General features: G+C 40.6%; 2 protein-coding genes across 2 annotated transcripts; both read right to left on the bottom strand.

Annotated features, from left to right (window-relative positions):
• Positions 1 to 4,405: 4,405 nt before the first annotated feature.
• On the bottom strand, positions 4,406 to 5,576 carry gper1 (G protein-coupled estrogen receptor 1; the record flags this gene model as incomplete). Its single annotated transcript, XM_083930780.1, is given in 2 exon segments — positions 4,406 to 5,509; positions 5,511 to 5,576. Coding segments are annotated over 2 exon segments (1,170 nt in total).
• Positions 5,577 to 14,898: 9,322 nt separating this feature from the next.
• Positions 14,899 to 23,248, bottom strand: gpr146 (G protein-coupled receptor 146). Its single transcript, XM_083931999.1, has 2 exons — positions 23,061 to 23,248; positions 14,899 to 17,584 (listed from the first exon to the last, which is right to left on the bottom strand). Exon 2 carries the CDS (start codon positions 17,542 to 17,544, stop codon positions 16,543 to 16,545), a length of 1,002 nt encoding a protein of 333 aa, XP_083788125.1. The 5' UTR covers positions 17,545 to 17,584; positions 23,061 to 23,248; the 3' UTR covers positions 14,899 to 16,542.
• Positions 23,249 to 23,627: the final 379 nt, after the last annotated feature.

A 23,627-nucleotide genomic window follows, 5' to 3' on the forward strand; every position in this document is an offset into this window, starting at 1 on the left:
ACCTTGAGTATAAAATTCCTAATTATTTCATATTTTTGGTAGTCATATTTAACATTTCAGTAAAATGCTTACAATTATGAAATGCCTTACCTTCTGAATTAAAAAAAAGTTAAAATTTAAAAGTTTTCAATACACAAGACAGTGGCATAAACAACAACAAATATGTGAATACTGAATGAAGAAGAATACATTTCTTCTCTTAAGACTTCCTCAAAACATGAAACAGCTTTCACATGTTGCATTATAATGTAGATACTGAGTCATCATGTGAGAATCTCTGACTTTTAGATTTGAACTCCTCACTTGTGAAGATCACAGCTCTAATAAAGGTGGGTTTGTGTGTAGTGGGATAGATGTGCAAAGCCTCGTGTTTTCTCTATATGAAGCTTTTCTATGTAGCTCAGAAATACTGTGATACAAGCTACTCCTCTTTTTGTTCATTTGTTTTATTTGTTTTCATCTCAGTGATCTAACATTAGACCAAAATTACTACATTTAGCAAATAGGTGTGTATAACTGATGTCACAACAGTTATATTAATTTCACAGTATTTTTACAATGCATGTGTTGTTCATAAAATTCTAAATTATATTCTGCAGAATATCTGATAATGTAAGTTTTCTATTTGGGGAAAATATGAAGCAAGTATTAGGAGTCTTTCTGTTGTTGGAGGACTCAGACACTACAATAAATTTGGTTTATTCTACTCCATAATCTGCCTCCAGTGTGAATTTTCAAATTTCAGTTTTCGTGCTAACAATATTTTTTTGTTTTTTCATTGCTTTAATATACATGTACAATATATTATTGGCAATACGCAATTTAATGGGGTCTGCCTAGAGCATTTCAAACTCCAATCCCTCTCTTCCCTTTTGTATCTGGTAAGCTAATCTTCTCTATGCAGATCTTTTTTTTCTTGCAAAGGATTTTAATTTACAAATGCAATTATACGTCTAATCCATTATTCAGCTGCTAAGGTCCACCGAGTGCGCTGCCTTGTAATTATGCATGAACTCTGGATTGCCCTGTTGTAATTACTTTGACATGCCCCACCCAATGTCCAGTACCTTTCTTATGTAAGAAACTATTTGAAAGGTGCTTACCTTATTGTTGAATTATATTTTGCATTCTTTGTTTTTTTTAAATAGCTCAAAGTGCAGATTGTCATTCATTTCATAAACCAGATTGGACCTGGATTTGTTCAGTTGATAAAGGATTGGAAGCTGAATTTAGGTACAAGTTCTGCAGCCTCTGTACAATAATCCAATGCAGCAGCTCTGCAATGAAATCGTTTTTGAAGATGTTGATTCAACTGAGACTTGCTTTATTGAGAAGATGTTTCTAATGTTTTACACATCCTCATTCGCATGCATGAGTGCGACAAAATATTAGAAGCATGTTTCAAAAATAATGCTAATATTAATTAATATTAATAATAACACCAACCCTACCTACAGCCTCCAAAATCGTCATAGAGTTTAAACAACACCTGAACTTACTTTAACTTTTGTGCATTATAATATCGAATATCACCTAATAAATCGGTCACTCTGTTTATATATGGACTTTGAAGTCTTTGAGCAACAGTAGCTGTGATACAATGAGGAAAATGTGCCCATATGCCTGAAAAAGTATATACCTTTTTTTTATGATTTTACCATCAACTTTTTCATCCAATTTGGTCAGTAAAAAGCTCTCTGGTTTACATTATCATCATCTCATTGACAATCTTCTCAATATTATAAATGAATAGTGTATTGCATTATTTTACCAGATGGCTTTGTTCCTCACAGAATTATTGTTTAATCCAGCATCATCCAGAGGAAGTATTGCATGAAAGCAAGGGGAAAAGTCACACCCTTGTTCCTTTCTGTGACGTCAGTCACTACAAACCTTTAACCTTACTCAGTAGTCTCAGCTGTACACACAGTCCACTGTCAACCTCTTCTCACAGCATCTCGAATGTGTGTGGTTGCATGTGTGTGTATGTGATGTCAAGCTCTTTCAGGTACTGAAAGTCGTGCTCTCATTGGAATATTACTTTCCTGTCTTTGTGCCTTCTGTAGCTCTGATACAACCATGAGCCATTTACAGAAGATTCTACCCTTCACACATTCACATACAAAATACAAATATATAAACTATACCTAACCGGTCCAACCATACCGACTTCTTGCTTGAGCGTTAAGGATATGGGACATCAAATTGTGTAATGGAAACAACATGCGAAAGAATCTTCAGTATCATGTACCACAACAAGTTGTGCATTTTTGCAGACCTCTCATAAACAATCACTAAAACAATCCTCAGTGCTGCTTTCCCAGGCTGCCTGGACTGTTACAGCTGGAATAACAGTTTGTGGTTTGGACTCCTGTTTTTCCCAGTCACGCCATTATCTGTAGCTGCCTCATGCACAAACACAGCTCAGGCCCACCACAGGCTGGCAATACACAGATTTTATATTTTGATGTACAATCCTCAACTTACGCGTGATAGTTTCCTGAACTCTTTTGTTTTAGCATTCCCAATGCACAGAACCTGTTGTGCATGCTGTTTGCTTTTGCACAAATGTAAAAAGGAAATTTCTGTAAACCCTGTATATTTCATACGATGCAGAGAATTGTGAACACTATTGAATTTTGGAATGCAGCGCAATATTACAGAACAAGATTTTATAATGTTTGCTCTGACGGATCAACAAACGGCAGGTTTCATTGGAACCTCCATCATCGAGCCAATGATGGGAAACTATGTAAAATGCGTAAACTGCACCCGTGTAGCCTGGTAATGAGCCTTACATTAACCTGTGGTCAATGTGTTGATGAGCTCCTTTGTTCTGTCAATAGCAGTTTATCAAATTGTAAGTGATGATGTTTAGAGAATCCACACTTACATTAATGGCTTTTGGTATCAAAATATGTTTGATTTAAGTGTTTGCGTTAATTGAATGAAAAAAATGAGTTGAATCAGTTTACAGAGACAAATTCAAGCCACAAACGTGCAGATGAACTATGCTTTACGTGTATTTTTCCCCCTAGGTCTAGTGTTGGCTATTGCTGTTTATCAGTGTTAAATGTGTTAAAGATGGGTAAGAACAAAAGATTGCAGTAGCTTCAGGATGTCAACATTGAATGATGTGTTTACCCCGTCTCATCCGCTCCTGGCAAAACAACACCTGCCTTTTTGCTTTACCATCATGCTAACAGGGGCTGACAAGATGGGTAATAACTCAGCCATCTTTGAAATGAGCATTCACTGACTCCTGCATTAACCACAATATTTACATATGTGTGTGTGTGTGTGTGTGTGTGTGTGTGTGTGTGCTCAGACAGCAGATTTTTTACATCAATCCCAGGAAAAGTATATTTATGTGTTCTTAATTCACCTCACTGTGAAAAAAAACTTCATTATAACAAGTAATAAATGAATGAAAGACGTACTAGCTATATTCCCCTGTATACTGTATATTCCATGTAATACTCTTATACATGTACTGTTCACAACTAGCTAGGTTCATCTTTAATGTTGTTTGGTCTTTTGGAAATCTAAAAAACACAACATCCACTTTATATTCCTGGAAAAGTGGGAGATTTTCTTTATTTTTAAAAATAAGAAAACACTTTGTGAACATTTGTTTGCATTGTCCAATGAATGTTTAACCATACAAAAGGCCATTTTCTTTCAACAGAATGAAAATAATGCAAGCCACGGCTCCTTCCGTTTTTTTTCTGTGTCAAATTGTGATGTCCCGGACAGTTAAGAGCAGTCATTTTGTCAGGCTTTTCTTTTGACATTATGCAGGTGAAAATACAGGTGGGTTTTAACTGAAATTATCCTTCTCTTGCTAATGAAGCGGATAGCCTGATTAGATTTGAGGTGACGTATTATTTCCTCTATGCATGCTGTGATGCAGCCTTTTCTATTCCTGCAGATTAGCCCACAGATTTAGATCATACAGTACAATGTAAAACGTTTCATTATTGACTGGTTTCCTCTGACACTCATCTATCCATTTGTTATCTTAGCCCACTGGCTATAGACTTATGTAAAGGGTGGATGCTGACATTTTGCTAACTTTCTGAAGAAAGAACACACCAAATACACTTCAAAGCAATCCAATGTGCATATACACACAGAAATAGCATTAAGTACTGTATGCGCACTGTTATTTTCTTAAAGTGATGCACTCATCAAGTCATTTCCACCCTTCTTTGAGTGTGCATTCTCTTGTTCAGAAAGTGAGCAGGTTCACTGAGACGCTGGTACAACTATGAGGGAAAGCTAAAAAGCAGATGAAGAAAGCTGAGGTCATATTTCACACTTGGTGACATATCACTTTGATATAAAGAACTTTTAGCATATTCTGTGGAATCAGTTTCATAACAATTGTCTCTCTACCTAACAGTCACACCACTGACACTTCGCTCCTGACAGGGAGGTGTAAATCGAGGCCGTGGTGGCAGAAGCGGTTCACTACTGACCAGCTGGCCTTCTGTTTAACGAAGAGACGCAGCTTGTCCCTGAAGGTTTCTCCTAGAAAGCTGTAGATGATGGGGTTGAGGCAGCTGTTGGAGAAAGCTGCCAGGTTAACAATGTGGCCTGTGAGAGGGTAGTCATGCCACAGAGTGGTAACAGTTCTCTGCGATGGGTCAGCTGTGCCCTGCAGCAGCTGAATGCTGATGAAGACGTTCTCTGGCAGCCAGCAGATGAAGAACACCAGAACCACCACCACAATCATGCGCAGGGCCTTCTGCCGACGTGGCCACAATCCACGGTGCTTCTGGGCCCTCATGAGGATTCGCACAATCAGAGAGTAGCATAGACCAATGATGGAGAAGGGCACCAAAAAGCCAATGGTAACCTCCAGCCACTGAATCTCAAAGACGTTGGCGAAGCAGAAGTGTACCTCACCCCTGTGTTGGGTCTGCACAATAGTGAAGGGTAGAAGAGTAGCCAGGATGGAAGCCATCCAGATGAGGCCACAGCTGAGCTTGGCGTGCTGCATCGTCCTCAGCGGGCGGCTGCTAATGGAGCTAGCAAGGGCAATGTATCGGTCAAAACTCATCCATGTGAGAAAGAAGATGCTGCTGTACATGTTGACCTGCAGGAACAGGGACATGAAAGTGCAGAGGACAGCGTAGTCATAATATTTCTCATTCAGATTGAAGACCTCGATAAGGGAATCTGCCACCAGGATGAGGTCAGCTACAGCCAGGTTAACAAAGTAAAGGTCAGGGATGGTCATCTTCTCTCTGTGGTTCAGGTTCACCACCAGGATTAAGATGTTACCAATAAATCCAATAGGAAAGAGGAGGATGGTGTACAGGCAGGACAGGAAGAGACCAATGATGTAAGATTGGTATTTGTCAGAGTTATCAATCAAATCTGTTGTGTTGTCATATGAAGTGTTCAGTTGCTCTGTACTGTTAACATATATCCAGGCCAGAGAGGTTGTCTGCACTTCCATACTGACTGTGAACGGACTGTCTTGAATCATAGGCCACATGTAAGTCACCTGTAGCTACATCATTAGACCCTGTTAGTTCCCAGTTGTGTCTCTTTAACGGGTGAATCATCTATGCAGGTGAGTGGAACGAAAGGGTTACGGTGTCAAGCGTCTCCATGTCTTAAAATTGTCTTTGGCATTTGTAACCTGATGACTCACATCATCACAAACTGTGGTCCTGAGAGCAGAGAGGGGTCTATCCCCTCTTTTGAGTCATCTGATTTGTCTCTCCAAATGCATGTGCATCTTTATTCAGCGAGCCTCGGCCAGGGACGCTATTGCTGTGACACCCGATCTGTGGAGAGGAGGGTAGGAAAAATAAATCAGAACAGGAAAGACAATAAGGTGCACAGACTAAAAAAAAGCAGCAAGCTTGTGTGCGGTTCAATGAGCATTACTATGAGATAAAGAACGCTTTTACAAAAAAAACACAAAAATCTTAAGATTATTTATGAAAATGACATGCGTCTGCTTTGGAGGGAGAAGTTTAAAGGGGTCTAAAATGGATGGCTGACAACTAAGTAAGCACATTAACATTCAAGCTTCAGACTTAAACAGATGCATTGAAATCCTCCTTAGAAATCCTCAGCCAATCCCAGCTCACTCAGAACGGCTTGTCTAGACTTGACTATTAATTGACAAGATGAAAACATATTTGTCATTAACATTTAACAAACCTCTGTGTGAACATGTTTGGATGGCTCCACTGGACATACATCACCCTCTTTTGAGTTTTGAACTCATTTAACACAAAAATCTATGTTTTAAATTCATTGAAAGCTTGTACGTTACTAACTATACTTTCTTTTTCAGGCTCAAAATCTCTGATCGTCTCCCGTGATAGAAATACTGTATTCGGTTTGGAAAACATGACCTTTAGCAAACACTCACAGCCCTTAGGGTTTTATTTCCTCCAGAGGAAACCTTCTGCAATATTAATGCATTCGTATTAAAAGTAGTCTTCACTGCAGTAGTTCGGCACATGCATGCACATAGGATAGGATAAATGAATGTACTGTATAGGCTGTTAATATTACAAGGAACATTTCTGCTGTAGTTTTTAAATCCTCCAATAAATAAATAATCACTATCACAGCATGAGCAGCATGCCACCATCCATTTTCAGTTCAAAATCCAACTAAAAGCTAGTGCTTTATCATTTAATGTAAAGTCAATTATTCCTGTAACTGAACAAGTTACTTGTCTACAAAATGTAGTTTACTCTGAATCCTAAGTTATCATTTTTTAATACCAGGATAGAATAATTCAAAACAAACTGAAATCATTTTTTAAACATTTTTTCTGTTCTGAGCTCTTTTTGATTTGCATATTTTCCAATTCAAATACGTGCAGTGTAGTTAGTGTATCACCTACTTATTATTTTGTTATTTATTTTACACTTGAAAATGACATGAAACCACATACAACTAATCCATAACCACAAACAGTAGCACAAATCTCAAAAGTAGGACTTACTTTTTAAATTTTGGGATTTGTTGCTCCTCCATGATTGTCCTGTGCAGATGTCTGAGAGCCAGAGATTTGTAAATCCCATGTCTGGGCTTCTCTTCTGCACCACCTGCTGTTTGGCCCAACCCTGTCTGGAGAGGAGAGGAGGGTGGGAGAGACAAAAAGGCAAGAGATGATCTGTCGCCCATGGTTTGTCCCCATGCTTCATCAGATTCCCTTTTTAGTTTTAACCCAGTTGTGATTCCAGGTGTCCGCTGAGCATCTGAGCTGATTTTGACACAATGGAAAGTTTGGGCAGATAAGTACTGCAGAGTGTACCTCGACCAGGTTGTGTTGTTATGGAAACCACTTATATTTTTTGCAGTATTTGTTCACTGGGGTTGTCTAGCTCTTAGCATTAAGGGCCGTGCAAACACACCACACGTGACCTTCCTTTAATCACTGATCTTTATTGATTATTGATTTCCACACACAACAAAATACATTGGCCCCATTGGTTTATTTACTGTTCATTCTCAATACTGCAATTACATTCAGATAAGGTTTGAAAAAACTGTGAACCTTCACTCCCAATAAGGGGGAAAGAGAACAGACTCTTTGCTCCTGGGCAAGGAGTAACGTTAACATCATTTTAACTAATCTGTGTCCAAACTGTGGCTATGGAGACCTATTTGATATGGTGTTTGCTAGTGTGTCTCTTTGACTGGGTGGCATTAACTGCAGATGCGTGCCGTAATTGCAGACATACAATAACCATCTGCTATGACAGAGCTATACATATTGATATTGAGCAGACTGCAACATATCAAAGCATAGTTGTAAAACCAAATCACCTTGGACAATGCTGTTGATTTAATGAACTGATATCATAGATATATTCCCAGATGATCAGCAAGAAGATGCAAACACAGCAGTGGGTAGGAGGAATGACTTTAGAAAAAGAACGAATAAGGATTAAAGAAAACCAGAGGAGAAAAAAGTCCATGACAACAATAATTCTCAGTTTGCCTCCAAAAGACAGAATGTGACTCTGGTGGGAATGTCACTTCATCTAGAGACAGCCAGAGGGGGGAGAGAAGTCAAGGCCAAGGCTGGATCATTGCCCGGATGTTTGGGTTGGTTTAGGTTGTAGCTCCTTTGGCAGTGCTGTGCACCCGCTCCAGGACAACAGAGAGACAGTGGAGTAGAGTTTGAGGGTCACATCCCCCCCGGTGTCCACACCTCCAGCTTGGACATGGTGGACAGAGTTATTGGTGGGTACAATTTATGATTTACAGAGGCAAAGTGATGCCTGCCAGCCAGTTCAAAAGGACAACTCCAATGCACTGCTACATACATGACATCCTCTAATTGATTCTGTATATATCCAATGCACTTTAAGGTGGTATATCTGAGCTGTCTATACCCTGTCTCATCTGTCTTCTCTGCTGCAGCTCTTGTAACATTTTCTGCATGAAAGTCTGCAACAGTCCAATCAAGTTGATTTTTGATGAAGGAAAAAATATGTTTTAAAAATGTGGTTTAATGCAGAGACCCTACTGTAGGTGTCACTGCCTCACTTCAGCATGCTTCAAGCCCATTCAATGCTACCCTGCATACCATGAGCTGATGTCATGGCTCTGTACAGTCCTGTTTGTGGCAGTTTTACTTCCCTTAATGCTATCGGTTTCTCACAGGTAGTCAGGTAACACAAGAATATATACGGTCCTGTGTCTCCAGACCTGCAAGGACAAGAAACATTTGAGGACTGATTGTGCTGTAGATAGGACAAAGTAATGCGAGGAGTGAGAAAAGTCATGCGTGGAGTTATTCAGTGGCATAATAGTCACAGTCCCTGCCTTGAACCCAAAATAGTTGGGGGCTCATAGTTGGAATCAGTATGTTTTAGTGTGGAAAAAATGGAGTCGGCATCTGAGTCAAGCGCTAGCTTCATCTTGGACAAGAAAAGTGCCTTTTGCTAATTTGAGTGCAGATGGTACCGCCTCATGTCTTGGAGAAGATTTTGGTTATCGAGAAATGGCGCAGCAGAGCAGCAGTGATAGTCTGAAGGAGTTGACAGGGTCAATACGGCAGCTGGTAGCCCTGCTGGCACAAACAAGTTTGTTTTTTTTTGGAAAAGAGAGGAAGAGTTTAGAAAGCCGATTCATTGGCTGAGATAAAGAATGAAGAGAGCAGAGGTCATACTGCAAGCCAGCTTTGTGTGATCTTCTCTCATGTACCTGAAATCTCAGTTATTCAGTCCGCATGACTTCACCCAGATAAGGGGAAAGTGGGGATGTGGAGGTCAGTCTAGTGGAAAGCTGCTAGAGACTTTCAAAGAGAGGAGGGAAGGGCAGAAGAAAGGAAGACAAGTGTGCATATTTCCCTGAATAGTGATAACCTGAAATGAGAAAAAAATGAAGTGAGCATTTTAACGCAGCACTCAAGCTGAGCCAGTAACATTGGTAATATTTGGTCTAATTGTTAGTGAAAATGGATCGAAGACAGTCAAACCATTCTTGGCGCAGATGTCGTAACACTAACTAGACACAAACAAGTTGTGACATTGATTCTAGGATTTCTTCAGACAATAAAGCTCTCCCAAATACCTGATCAAGTGAGGTAACACAAGGTTAACTAAACAATGAACCTCATCTGGAAAATGTACTCAGAAAAAGGATATTGCATGTACCAACAATGGCTGAAATGATGTGTGATCGGAAAGGCTGATATAAACCATTTGAAATAATAGCGAGATGTGTTGCAGCAAAACTATTTATAGCGACAGGTTGTTCTGTTTAATGTCTTTTTCTGTCAGTTACATGGTTGTAAAATGTAAGCCTACCGTCTCCTTCCTTCTAGACTGGCCTCCTTTTTGTAATCTCTGAATTTATTGTGCTTCAAGTACTTCCTTTAGGAGACCGTTCTAACCTTTGCTGAGGGTTGTGTGAGAGAGGATGCACTCCCTGTTCATGCCCACTGGGTGGCCCACTGGCATAAACAGTGAATGACTATCACTGCACAAACTCTTTGAATCAGAGAAATGAATGACTGATTATGAGGAAGATGAGGTGAGTGGCTTTAAAAGAGGCTGAGAGCCAAATAATAGAATTATACGGTAAATCCAACATTTGCTTTGGTTCAGTTTTTTATTGTGATAGCCATAAAATCGTATGATGTAAAGACAATATAACAACTTTTGTTTTCTTGTATGAAAAAGACGCTTTTCCTCGAAGGAGTAAAAAGCAGTACATCCCAACGAGTGACATCTAATCAACAAGACAACATTACTCGTTTAATGGGAAGTTGTGGGGTTTAACTGCTTGCGGTTGGGGGAGTGAAAGTGGGAGGTCTAGAGGAGGGAGGGCACCCTCATCTGCCTCCACTTACCAGTGTGATGTGCTTCTGGCTCCATCCAACATCTCCCACAGCCGCAACCACAACCTCTGAATGGAACATCCTGCGCAGTCCAGCTCCTCTGCACTGCTTGAAGGGCCATGCTCGATATTTAGCTGATGCCGAAATTTTATTGTTTAGGTTTTTTTTTTTCAATTCTCTTCTCCCATTTTTCAAGAGGAAAAGCAAAGAACAAGATTGACAGGGGAGGAAGGGTGGGTTGTTTTCAAAGCATCTGCCCCGGTCCACTTGTCCCCCGAGAGCTTAAGTGATGTGGTGGGTCAAATATCCCTGAAGTCTCTGCTCTGTTCCGTAGGATTCATGTGGTGGGAGCATTCAAACATGTCAAGGACAACATCGAAGCCAAGAACTATAGCTGTTTTAATTTGTTCACCAATGGGAAGACAGTAACCAGTTCAAACCTTTTGTACATGTTTTATCTGTGTTATTATTTTATTGGTTAAATCCAATTCGAGGTCAAAACCAGCTTGTTGTCTTTCTAGTGTGTATTCTGAAAATGTCCAACCTTTCCTATTTCATTTCTTTTACATTATCAGTTTTGTTACATGTATTTAGTCCTCAGGGGTCTGACACTTTACTCTCTTCCTGTTTAAAGGTTTAAGGATTTTATTCCACTGCTGCCCTCTTTCTGACAACCTGGATCACAGTGTGAGGTATATTTCTTAAACACTCACTGTAATCTGTCTCGCCTTGTTCTCGCCTTTACATTCTGAGGCTCAGTTTGACCCGCATTAAGAAAAACAACGTTGGTTTGTGGCTGTGTGTGAAATCTGGTTGACAGCCAGATAAAACATTTGAAGCCACAAGCCAAATGTTCTGGCTTCATAGGTGGTCTGATGTTCGATGCCATGTGTAATAGGCCTACCTTTGGTCTGGCTGAACCTCTAAAGGAGAAAAACAACATTAAGACTAATGCTGCACATTAAAAAGTGCTTTGTCAGCTCTACCCCATTCCCACAGATGCTTGTACAGTTCAGAAGTTTTCGTGGTACCCTTTGATTCAGTGAAACCTGAGGAAAACAATGCAAAACATGTCGTTTTACACGCAGTTAATTTAGATAGCATTCCTTTGTGTTTGTTCGTTGTCTAAACCAGATCTCCAGGGGACATATTATGCTCCTTTTCAGGTTCATACTTGTATTTTGGGTTTCTATTAGAACACTTTTAAATGATTTAATGTTCAACCTAAATATTATTTTTAATAATTTAATTATATACCTGAATTCATTCTCTTTCTGAAACGCTCCGTTTTAGCGCCTGTCTCTTTAAGTCCCCCTCTGTTTTGATTGGTCAGCTTTTCCTGGTCTTCTGCATCTGCACTGTCTTGGTGCACCATCAGTGCAGCCGGGAAACAACTGTAACTGCACTGTAGTGGCACTTTCTACTTAAATAATTAAGTATAGTTGTGACATCACAACTGTAGAAGTCCTGACAGCTCGTTGAAGGGCACAGTTTCTGAATACAGGCTGTGTGCATTTCTCGTTGGATTGAGCATTTTGATACTTTCTCAGTATTTATATAGTACCTCGACCTGTTTTTCTCTAAAAAATAAAAAAAGACACGGAAATCTCACAAAGACTGGAACGGGGGGAAACAGCTAGCATGTCTCCGGAATCTCCGTTAGTTACCTGGAAACTGCTCCCAGACAAGAAACAGCCTGGCAGCCATAGCTACACAGTAAAGACAAGAAAGTAGCTTTTGAAATGAGTTAGTGGCTTACTCTATTGGTTGACTGCCCTTTCGCTAGCTAGGAGACCTACTGCTTGTGACCAGTGCATTTTCAGACAATGATAATGAGACAAATAATGAATGATTAAAGGTACTTTTTTAACTGCATTAGTCCTACATCTTAGAAAAATGAAACCCATATGCTTCATTGGCTTCCTACTCTTTAACAATAAAAAATGGATCATGTGATTAGAGATGATACACTGACTGAGTGATGTTTTGTGTCTTTTGTGTTGTTTGCTTGAGCTAACAAACTCAAGCAAAAGCCCCTTGAAACTCCAGTCCTCAGAGGGGGGAAACGGCAACCATGACAACCATGTTCAATTCACTCCATTATCATATCATTTCCAGATGTAGTACATAATATTCAAGACCTCCCCCTCCTCGTGGACCTCATATGTTTGCTCTGTCTTTTGGCTCGAAAGATGTTGAATATATATATCTATATATTTAGATATATACACACAAACACACACGATTGTGCAATCACATGTCTCTATAGTGACAACAGCTGATACACTCCTCTCTGCATGATGGCACCTTACCTCACTCAGCCTGTTGAGCTTCAGTTGTAAGCCATCTAATTATAAAGCCAGGATTTCACATATTGCTTTATCACTTAATCATCTCAACCCTGCCAGCTTTATCTTGCAGGCAGGTACATAGCTCTCAGTGTGCAGCATTGTGGTTGAAGGGTCTCTGTGTCATCCTCCTCACTACTGTCACAGCAGGTCAGAGGACGGAGAAACCTCAGCAACCTGCCCATCGCCCTTACCTGATCACAGGGTTGAAGAGCTAGCAGTGTTTTGTTTTCATACCTGAGTTGTAGATAAAAGCAAAAATGTAGTCAGGAGCCAGTCTTTTTCAAATGAAAACGAAAAGTGACGATAGTATTTTTCCATTTCAAGGACATTTCTGGGAACAAAGCGCCAATTCCAAGTCCTCTCTCCCTGAAACTTGTCAAATTTGGTTGACTTTTTGCAAGAACAAAGAGATTAAGCCTTAGGGCTGCTTAGGACCAAGCAGCCTTTCAACAACAGACCACATTGCAGATGTTTTGGCATATTTTCACCAAATGCTGTCACATTTCATTGAGATAAGGAGTGGTAATATCCATGTTAGTTTATTGTTTAATCAGTCTTTGACTCAGTTGACAATAGAGTGGATTACTTACAGAATCTAAATATATCTCTCAGAAAATAATACTGTATTTTTGAAAGAGCAAGGTATCTTCCTGTAAATCTCTCACATACAATATATACACATTATTTTGTATTATACACATACGCTTGCATACACAGTCACAAAAGCATCACATCTGAAAGTGGATTCATCTGGACTTTTGAGGTTTTGCTGTTCAAATAGCTAAAATTCATCTGCCTACATTCGACACGCAAGCACTTTGAGAGTGTTTTTACACTTGGTCTGTTTCAGCAATTTAACTGAACTCTGTGATTATTGCTCAAATATCATCACACTGATGTGAGCTTATGGCCCCTCTGAAATAATAAACCGAACTCAGACCGGAGCAGTAATCTGAGTTGGGTGTGATTTTGAGCTCACTTTGATGAAGCTTTATTTTCAAGTTGTGTGCATCGTGTAGTGAGTCCAATTGTGGTGATCATTACTAATCATTACCTCTGCCAAGGAATACGTTTTTGGTTCTGTTTCTTAGTTATATAGATATTTAAAAAACCAAAAAACACTGGATTTCTGTGCAATTTAGTGTAATGGTAAAAAAAAACAACCTAATTGGATATTGGTGTTAAGAATGAGACCTTTGTGTATTTGCAGCCAATTTTAGATGGCATATGCACATTTCAACTCAAAATAATCATGCAAAACTTGATGGCATTTTTGCAGATAGAAAATAGAGATTAACTGCATAAAATACAGATGGGAACATGCTCAATTGTCACATAATCTGAAAACTTGGAGACATTCAAACTTTTTACCATAATTCAAGTGAAATTGTAGGATTATGATAGAATTTTGGTGAACTGCAATCTTTAGTGCACCAATTTGGCTCTGGACACCATCTTGTGGACTACCACAGGCTTTGATTCAAACAACTCATCATTTAACCATGCACTACAGTTTGCCTTCCAATCCTAATTGAACAGTAATCATTAGGACTTTGAACTGAGTTCAAATAATGATTAACTCTGTCACGATAAGTACGTTTTTCGATGGGGCAGCACATACTGTAGCACATAGTGTAAACACACAGCCTCAGTTGAAAATAAACAGTACTTTTCTCTGATTGATTGTAGAAACACATAATGAGGGTGGGGCTATGCAGCGAAAATTAAAATGTTGGACACTGTTTATTTCATACCTCAAATGTAGATAAAACTATACCTAGTCACGAGATGTGTAAAAACAATACAGTATGTGTATGTGTGATATTATAATCCTAATCAGAATTTAATGTATGTATAAAAAGTATCAAATCTATGTTAGTACAGCTGGCAATCCTTAACAATTAACACTGAAAGCCAAGCACACTTGTGGAAATAGCCCAAAAAGGTAGTAACTATGATTTATTGTTGTGTGGGAGTTGAATATAACAGTGTGCCCACCTTCCATTTCTCTTCAAGTGAATGCCCCACCCCGCTGGTGTATCTGTTCACAGGATGATTAAACTGGCCCTCTCAATCAGAGAGCAGATAAAAAACTAAACGTATGAAGTGATGCAACAGACCTCATTCAAAAACATTTTTCTATATATATATATATATATATATATATATATATATATATATATATATATATACTGTAATTTTATAGCTGGGAATCATCACTATTGGTCTGTTCACTTTTCATTAAGTGGTAGGCAAGAAATCAAAGCAGCTTTATCAATAATGTGCAGATTACCTCAATGGATCTGAGCAGCATAACAAAATCTGCATCAAACATGCTGTTTGCGAGTGCTTGACAGGCGAGTCATTTATAATTTGTGGAGGTTTTGATAGTGCCTCTTGAGTGACCCGGTCAGGCTTCATATTCCCACTGGACAAAACCTTCCAAGCACTCATACAATTCAGGGAATGCACATGCCACCTCCTCAGTGGGCCCTCTCTGTGACCCTGTGGGGACTTCACTAACCCTATGTGAGGCTCTCCATGCATAATTCCTTAATAAATCACATACTGGACTGAGGCTCTCTGCTCAAATTAATGAGCTGATTTTTAATGAGTTTTTCTGAACTGCTTATTGTTAAAGGGTGATGTGATTTCAGCAGAGCTCACAAGAGGTATACCGGTTATGTCTGAACCCTGAATACAAGCTTTATATGCTTGCATGTAGTTATGTGTGACTTCAAAGTGGTTTGGATGTATATTAATTAATTCTATGATATTTGTTATGGAGCTTGACATATGCAAGATTAATCTCTTTATGCCTGCGAGCCTGTCAAACCTCAGAATTCAATTTATAAAAGTGAAATGCGAGCATCTCTTCATGCCAGGTTCTACAGTACATCTAGCTACAGGGTAGGACTGGTGTGGAGAAGGAAAATCACTTTTTGAAATGAAGAGACCAATAACATTGTACTCTACCTTTAAAACGTGAAGATTATCTACTCTGACAATGAGGAATCATGTTCAACACACTGAAGTTAAAGGAGAATTCAGCTCTGGAAAGGTAGAACTGTCTTCTCATTCAAGTGAGCAAGGCCTCTATTTTGAGGGCAGTAAACATTGATGTTCACCGGCAGCGCAAAATGTGAACGCAAAGTTCATTAGCTGTGGTGGGTTGTTGATATACCAGCCACCATCCATCCAATGCGGGGTTGTGTTTTATTTTTTCTCAAGACACAAAATAACTTGGCTAAACTTGATAATTAAAGTTTATAGCACACTGGTTCTGCGTGTGTGTTTGGAGAAAGCATCACGCTTCATTTATTATGTGTGGTATTCTTATTAGGACTTTTTGTGTGTAGTAGCATATTGTGACTACAGTGAAATTTAGGCAGTCATGCATTGGTGAAACCTGCACACTGTCAGCAGAATATTCATAATGCACCTGTATCAAGGAAGCTGCACCCACTGCAATTGTATAGTGCTTGGGAGTCCCTTGTTAACAGGACTTTATTAGCGTCTGCGTGAAACAGCACTGCGTAGTTATCAGCTGATTGTGCCAATTTACGGCCCTCAAACTAGAAGCTCAAGTGTCTTAGGGGGAGAGCTTCACTCAGTGACAAAAAATAACAGCACTTAGTGGTTTCTGTTTGGTTTGTCCTCTCGCTGCAGAACTGGATAGATCAGATCAAGTTCTGGAAGGTGACAGGAAATTCCACAGTTAGCTACGTCGCTCTTAACACAATCCAGAGCAGCAAGAAAGCCCAGTCAGATACAGGCTCTGTGGGGGGTGGGAGGTTGGGGGGTGTTAAGTGCCGGTTATGCCAAGAGGTTGAAAGGGGGGAGTGGGAGGGGGTAATCTCACGTCACCACTTGCTGCACTGTTGAGCGTTCATGAGGGCAGGACTGGTCCCTGCAGTGCAGCCTCCTGAGCAGCCGCTGAAGCTTGTTTGAGAAGTTTTTGTTCATCTGCCTGTACATGAGAGGCATCGCAAAGCTGCTAGAGAAAGCCAGCATTTTAGACACACATCTCAAGAAATAATATGTAGGTAAGTACTGTACGTTGGTAATGTACCCTGGTGCACCGGCTACAGTGTGTACCAACAAGGTCATGTAGTATGGGGTCCACAGTACAAACTGTACACAGACTGAGGCTAGCAGCAGTCTGTGGATAGAAGGGTCCAAGCGAGCCGAGTCCTGGTCCAGAGGTGTAGACTCCTTCCTAATGCGCAAAATGAGCACAAAGGCATAAAGAACAGCCACAGCTGGAACCACATAGCCGATGAACATCATGATGGCGTCGGCGGCCTCCTTGTTCTGCATTTTGGAGCACTCAACCATCTTAGTGGAGATGTGGTTGCACACATAGAAGAGCAGCGAAGAGAAGCTAGTGAGCACTGCGCCGCCCCAGATGAACCCACACACGTGTTTGGTGTTATACACACTGGACATGTATGTACGAGGCAGTGCCCGCTCTATATAGTAGTCCAGACTGAGCAGTGTGGTGGAATACATGATGACCAGAGAGGAGATGTTGAAGAGGATGATCAGGGTGATGTAGATCTCGTTGTTGTACTCCCACGCATGCCAGCGGGTGAAGGTGGAGCTCAGCAGCTCCACGGGCGCCACGAGGTTGAGCACAATTCCTGCGATGGCCATGTTGACGAAATAAACATCTGGCATGGTCATGGACACCTTGTTGGAGAGGTTGACCACGACCAGCAGCACATTGTAGCACAGCCCCAACGGGAAGCACACCAGGAGGTAGATGATGGAGAAGACTGACAGGATGAGGCCAAAGTCCTGGCAGAGCCTGAAGTCCACGCTGGTGTCCGTCGCATTGTAAACCATGCAGAGCCACATCGCTGGGCTCTGACACAGGCCAAGTCGCTCAACAAGTCGACTGTAGGAGAGTAAGGGAGACAAAAGTTAGTTACACAACAGATAATACGGTTAAGGTATCAATTACCAGTAATAGTTAGATCTAGGTAATCATGATTAACTCATTTGAAGTTGAAAAATCCTTTATGTAAAATAAGATCAGAACATTGAACTGTGTATATCATTGTTATCATTATAAGAAAGAGATATTTTGCGGATTGTCATGGCAATATGGGCAGTGTACGCAGATGAATGTTGATCAATGTTTGGCCTCCCTCTGTGGCCACAGCGCGTGGAACCCTGAGCATCGAAGGTCAACCGAGATCCACTTGTTTCTTTGCGATCTGCCAAAAACCCCAAAGAAGGAAGCCAAACACTGTTCTTCTGCACACTCCAACCACATTGCCATGATACAGAGCTGGTTTACATAAAAGTATCCCTTTAAAACCATGTAAAAAAACAGAAATTGAGGTAAAACCACAATCATAAAGTAACCAAAATCACATTGTAATTTTTTGTGATCGTATAAGGACACAAGTTTCATGTACTACGTATGTGTTTCATGTGCCATTCCGTCAGTGTTTTCTGCCTGGCTCGATTACAAATTTAATAAGTTCAAGCTGAGAGTTTAAAATCCCAGATGCCATTAAGTCCCTTATTATTTTGAATTATGTTGAAGTAGTGATCATGCATCACAGTAGAGCTAAGTATTCCTTTCTATTGCTGGTAATGGATATTAAGTGTAAGTGTAGTCCAAAACCACATTCAGTGTTTTTTTCCTCCAGTTTCTTTGCTTGCTAGGGGAGCAAACAAGACCTTGACACAAAAACACACAATCCACGGCACAGCTATTATGCTCTAGGTAACGCTGTTAATTTCACTTCACTGCATCTGACTGGCTGAATACAAACGCCTCACAATATGTTTCGTTTGCTAGCTCAGCCTCAAAACCCACTATTTCTGCCCTTTGAGAGCCACACTCGGCAAAGCAAGTGTTTGACGCCTCGGCAAGCTTTTTCTGTCTAGCTCTGCCTCTCTTTCTTTCTCAATCACCGTCACATGCAGGGGCATTGCTAGCAGTGGAGTGCTGCCCTTGTGCTTTTCACATGGTCAAGCAGCCAGATAAAGAAAAACACTTTTCTTCCCTGACACTTTACAGACTGAGTAAAGCACATGCACCTTCTGTTCAGGTTGACTTGGAGGTTGGGCACGTGGTGATGGGTAGATTTATAAAGAGTGAAATGTGAAGCAGGCTCTGGGGAAAGGTCAGTGAGGATCGAGTCACGACTGTCGCGGGGGTTGGAGTTCAGGGCAAGGTCGAAGAAAATGACCATGCACATGTTGGGAGCTATTGGGATCAAGCTTGACGGGGCTGCAAGTTTTGAAAGAGCTTATGTAAAGATGCACTGCATAATTAACTCAGGTCATTTTCAATAAATTATTCAAACAGCTTTGGTCAAGGAAACGGAAGATCATAAAGCTATCGCCGAAAGTTCACTCTATTTTATTACTCCAGTTAATTTGGTTATGGTTCCAAATGCTTCGCTTCAATCCTAAAAAAAAAATGCTTTAAAGGGGAATAATCACATAAGAGTAAACTCAAAAATAAAAAATATATACATGTGTGTTTATCTTAAAGAAACTTCTCCCTTGGAAATACTGTGGAACAAAGTGCAGGGAGGCAGTTTTGTTTTCAGGATGAGTAACCATGCCAGTAAAGGCAAAACATTCTTCCGTTCACTTACGTAACGCCACTACAGAGAAACCTGGCCTTAAGCCTCAGACACAGACCCATACACACACACACAGGCTCAGTCCCTCCTCTAATACTACTCCAATTGGCTGTAATGAGACTATAGTGGAGGCAGGAGCTCAGAGCTGGACTGGACCAGGATCAGGAGCAAGAAAGTGTAGAGTTACTCTTTTCAAAACAACCTGTCTTCACCAAGACAGAAGCACTGGTCAGACCTCTTGTAAACACTGCTCTCTAACATAAGCAGCGAGGTGACTCATTTACTAAAACAGGCCTTGACAAGTACATAATTAGCTATGGTCTTCTCTCAAAGATTATGTGCTTTTCTCTGAATGTGCTGAAGATTGGAGAAAGTTTGTTTTCCCTTCACTTTTTCAACAACCTCTGATCACTTAAGGAGAGAGAAGTATTATTAAAGAGACCACACAGCATTATGGCTGACTGTCCAGCAGTTGTACCCATCCTTTCATTACACATTGTCTCACACTTCTGCTTCCCGGGTTCTGAAAATTCTGGCTAAATGGGGCTGTGACGTACTGGTGGTGTTTGATTACTTATACGGTTTGTTTCCAAATACTTTGTTTCCTGTTAGTCTCATAATTGATGCAAGATCTTGACAACGACAACACTTCTATGTAGTAGAAATGAAAACTAACACCATGGCATTTATAATGCGTACTGGACTGTGGGAACTGAAACCTTGGAAATTCCCATTTTACCTGCTGGATGTGACAAAAAGTTGATGGTATGTAAACACATTTTTGTTTCATACTGACCCATTAGGCACTACTTTTTAAAAGTTACAAACCCGGGACTTCACTCTTTAAAAAATGGGCCAATCAAGGCATAGTTTCCACACAATACATCTATTATGACGCATGAATAGAGAGAAAAATGGCAGTTGCTACAGTATTAGGAAACAATTAGTCTCCTCTGCATTTCCCCCTAAGTCACGGCAAAGAAGGAAAACACATTCAGTTGCTATTGCCCCATATTAAACAATATTTTAAATCATGGTTTTCATATTAAACTTGTGAACAACCACTGCTAGTCTTTCATCAATTCACTCTGGGCAACTTCTACTTTGACGCTGTCATTGCACTTTAGCGCTGCACATTTTGCCAGCAGCAGCCCATGATAATGAAATCGCTAGTTTTCCACTCCGCTGAGGGGACAAACAGGCGAGGTGAAAGAAAAAATGTCTACTCCTAATCATAATGTATGAGCTTTGTCTGTTTGAATCCACAGTAATGAGGACCATTTCAATTTAAAGCCCCTGTCAGATTCTTCCAAAACTACAGATGGAAGCGATATTGTTGGGGTTGAGCTAAGGTCAGAGATACGCTCTTCACATGAGCATATGGCATATGAATTTGCAGTAGTTGTCTCTCTTTTTAAGCCAATTGTATGCAATGATTTAAGTATGTCATTGAAGTATGCATGAGAGTATGTGAGAATTAAACCAGGGGTAGATGGTGTCTTGCTACCTGCTTCCCGTAAAAGCGCAGTATACAATTACATGGCTACATAAGAATAGCCTAAGCTATTGTCGGAGTTCTTCCTGCAAGCCTTTGACTGCAGTCGTAGACTTGGTTAAGCCCCGTCTGAACTTTTTGCCCTACTCCACGTCAAAAGTAGTTAAGTTAAATATTCCCAGAGGAGGACGCCGTGCTCTAGCATGCTTCAGCCCCACCAAACATGATCTCGAGTGACGCCCACGTGCTTGACGTCTCAGCGTTTTGAAGCCAGATCTCGCGGGCTGATGGGAGTAGTGTGACATACTGGGCCCACACCCCTCATATATCCTTACTGGAATTTACAGGCTCTTCTCAGAAAGTACTGAGTGATGTCACATGATTGGCTACTTGCGTCTGCACCAGCGTGCAGTGGAGAAACAACAGAAATACTACAGAAAGAAAATAACTTACTATGTGAGATACATGACTCACATTTCTCAGCACACACATGCTGTGACTGTGCAATAACGTCAGAGGTGCAGTATACCACAATGACAGCTGATGCAAAACATTTTCTAGCAATTAATAGTGTATAATTTTAAGTACCTACCCACAGAACCAAACTACTTACTCTAGATGACATTAAGATTGAAATGGTTAATTTAAGAAAGAAATATTTTCTGGTTCTAGTGCATTTCTCACCTATTATTCTTGGAAAACAGTCCATTAACTGATATTATTAATGAGGGCTTAGCATGCTAATGCTGCATAACGTTTTGGAAATTGAAATTACTAAGCTCTCAGAGGTGATTTAAACACTTGCCATTAACTCCATTTCTGTGGGTGGTTTTTATATTATTCAGAACATTTTCCCCAAACTATTACCAGTCCTCACAGAATTGAGTCACAGCTCTTGAATTCGTTAGTAAGAAAGCTGACTTGTTTTTTAATTAATTTCTAACAAACTTCAGATATTTTGGGGCAAAACTGTCCAGGTCAATTATCTACCTGCCAACCATCCTTGTTGTTAATCTGTAATCTCTTTTACAGAAAAACTAAAAGGTCCAAAATGTTGACTTGCTCGCTGCTGCTCAGGCTCTAGTGTAAGAGGCTCCGGTCAAGCACGGGTCAAAGCCAGTCAAGTCAGCGTCCTCGTCGTCTTTTTGGCAACACGTTGAACTGTGACAGGCATCAACAGAGTCAGAGTTCAATGGTCAGCCCAAAGCAGGCTTACTGCCATTAAGCCATGGCACACATGCCCAAGTCCCCTTCAGTCACATGGATGAAGTTGACAACAACAAGTGCAAAGCCTAAATCTCAAGAAGCATTTAATTTGGTGAGTGGTGAGACTTATCTGAGCAGAACTACTTCGTCAGAAACGTAGCATTCGCTCAGCCTCCTATAGTTGCCGGCCATAATAAGTGGTACACAATTAGTAACCAAGGGAAACATACAGTATAGTGACATCTCTTATAATAAGCCTGAACAGTGGCTTCAAAAGCTGATCAAAAGTCTTTATTAATCAAAAACACAGATGTCAAATCCTGTTGAAACCACTGAATGAAAAGATAACTACAAACTAGGACACCATACAGTAGCTTATTAATGTGTAGTATAGTATAATAATCTAGCATTGGTATTATTTGAGCAGTTTGTTATTTTATATGAATGATGAAACTTCACAAGACTAAATACCAAAAGTCTGCTAGTTATAAACATTGCACATGATTACATTATAACGTCCAATTAGCCCTAACGTTAGGTCTCAATGGCAGATGTCATGTCAGCAATATACAGGTTATTATTCCTGCAAAGAGCAGTCTACCACAACTTAAAAAGAAGAGTTTTCATTGCCAGTGAAGGAGCTTTAAACTTAAGAGACCTCTGATTAAACTTTTCTTCAGAATTGGAGAGAGCCGATCTCATGGGGAACATCTTCAGACGTTGTTTTCCAAATATACAGAGGCGTCGTTAAAACTGCACAGCCTCTACAGCCACACAGGCAAGAAGAAAACAAACCAGCATATGGTGTTCTCTGTTGGATATTGCGGACATGGTGTCTCTCCATCACACTTGACTGCAAAGATCAAAGCGTGGATAGCTGTCACCGCCTTTCCACTATTCTACCATTTCTGTTCTGCTATTGTTGGCGCAGCCGCTCAATCTCGCATCTAGCCGTCTTCTTCGCCGGGGGCAACATTCACTTTTCTAACACTTTGAGGTGCAAATGCAAAAGCGATCCCATTCCAGCTGGTGGAAATCATAAAACAACAGAAATTAAAACTTACCAGAATCGTATAGATTTGGCTCGGTGACAAACCTACGGAGGCATTGGGTTTGGATGTTGCATTTCCACTGGCATTTCTCAGTCTTTTCATTTCACACACGCGTCCCAAAACACCGCGCTCTTAAAGCCGAAAATCAACAGCAAAAAGAGCCGTTTTACTGCGTTACGTTACGGCGGAGAGGCGCTACATCTACCAACTTTTCGGCCGAGGCTTGTTCTGAAAAGGGGGCCGTCCGTTGCAGACTTTACTACTGCTGGAGTGCTGCTGAGCCCTACAGTGTGTACACACGTGACCCTCCCCCACTGTCTCCTCGCGAGTGAGCCCATGGTCGCGAGGCCTGAATGGCCGTTCTCAGCTCTGATTGGACGAAGGGGTTGGGAGGTGGGGCGCGAGGGAGACCGAAGGGAACACACACACACACACGCACACAAAACACACATGTAGACCATAGACAAAAACCCACGAGTTGGTCGATATTGACTAATTTATTAGAACAATGGTAAGTGAACACAAGTAGCCTAAGGTGTTTTATCCTAAGTGGTTGGTGCAGTGACATTTAACATCCTG

Source organism: Echiichthys vipera (genome assembly GCF_963691815.1).
Source record: "Echiichthys vipera genome assembly, chromosome: 17".
NCBI lineage: Eukaryota > Metazoa > Chordata > Actinopteri > Perciformes > Trachinidae > Echiichthys > Echiichthys vipera.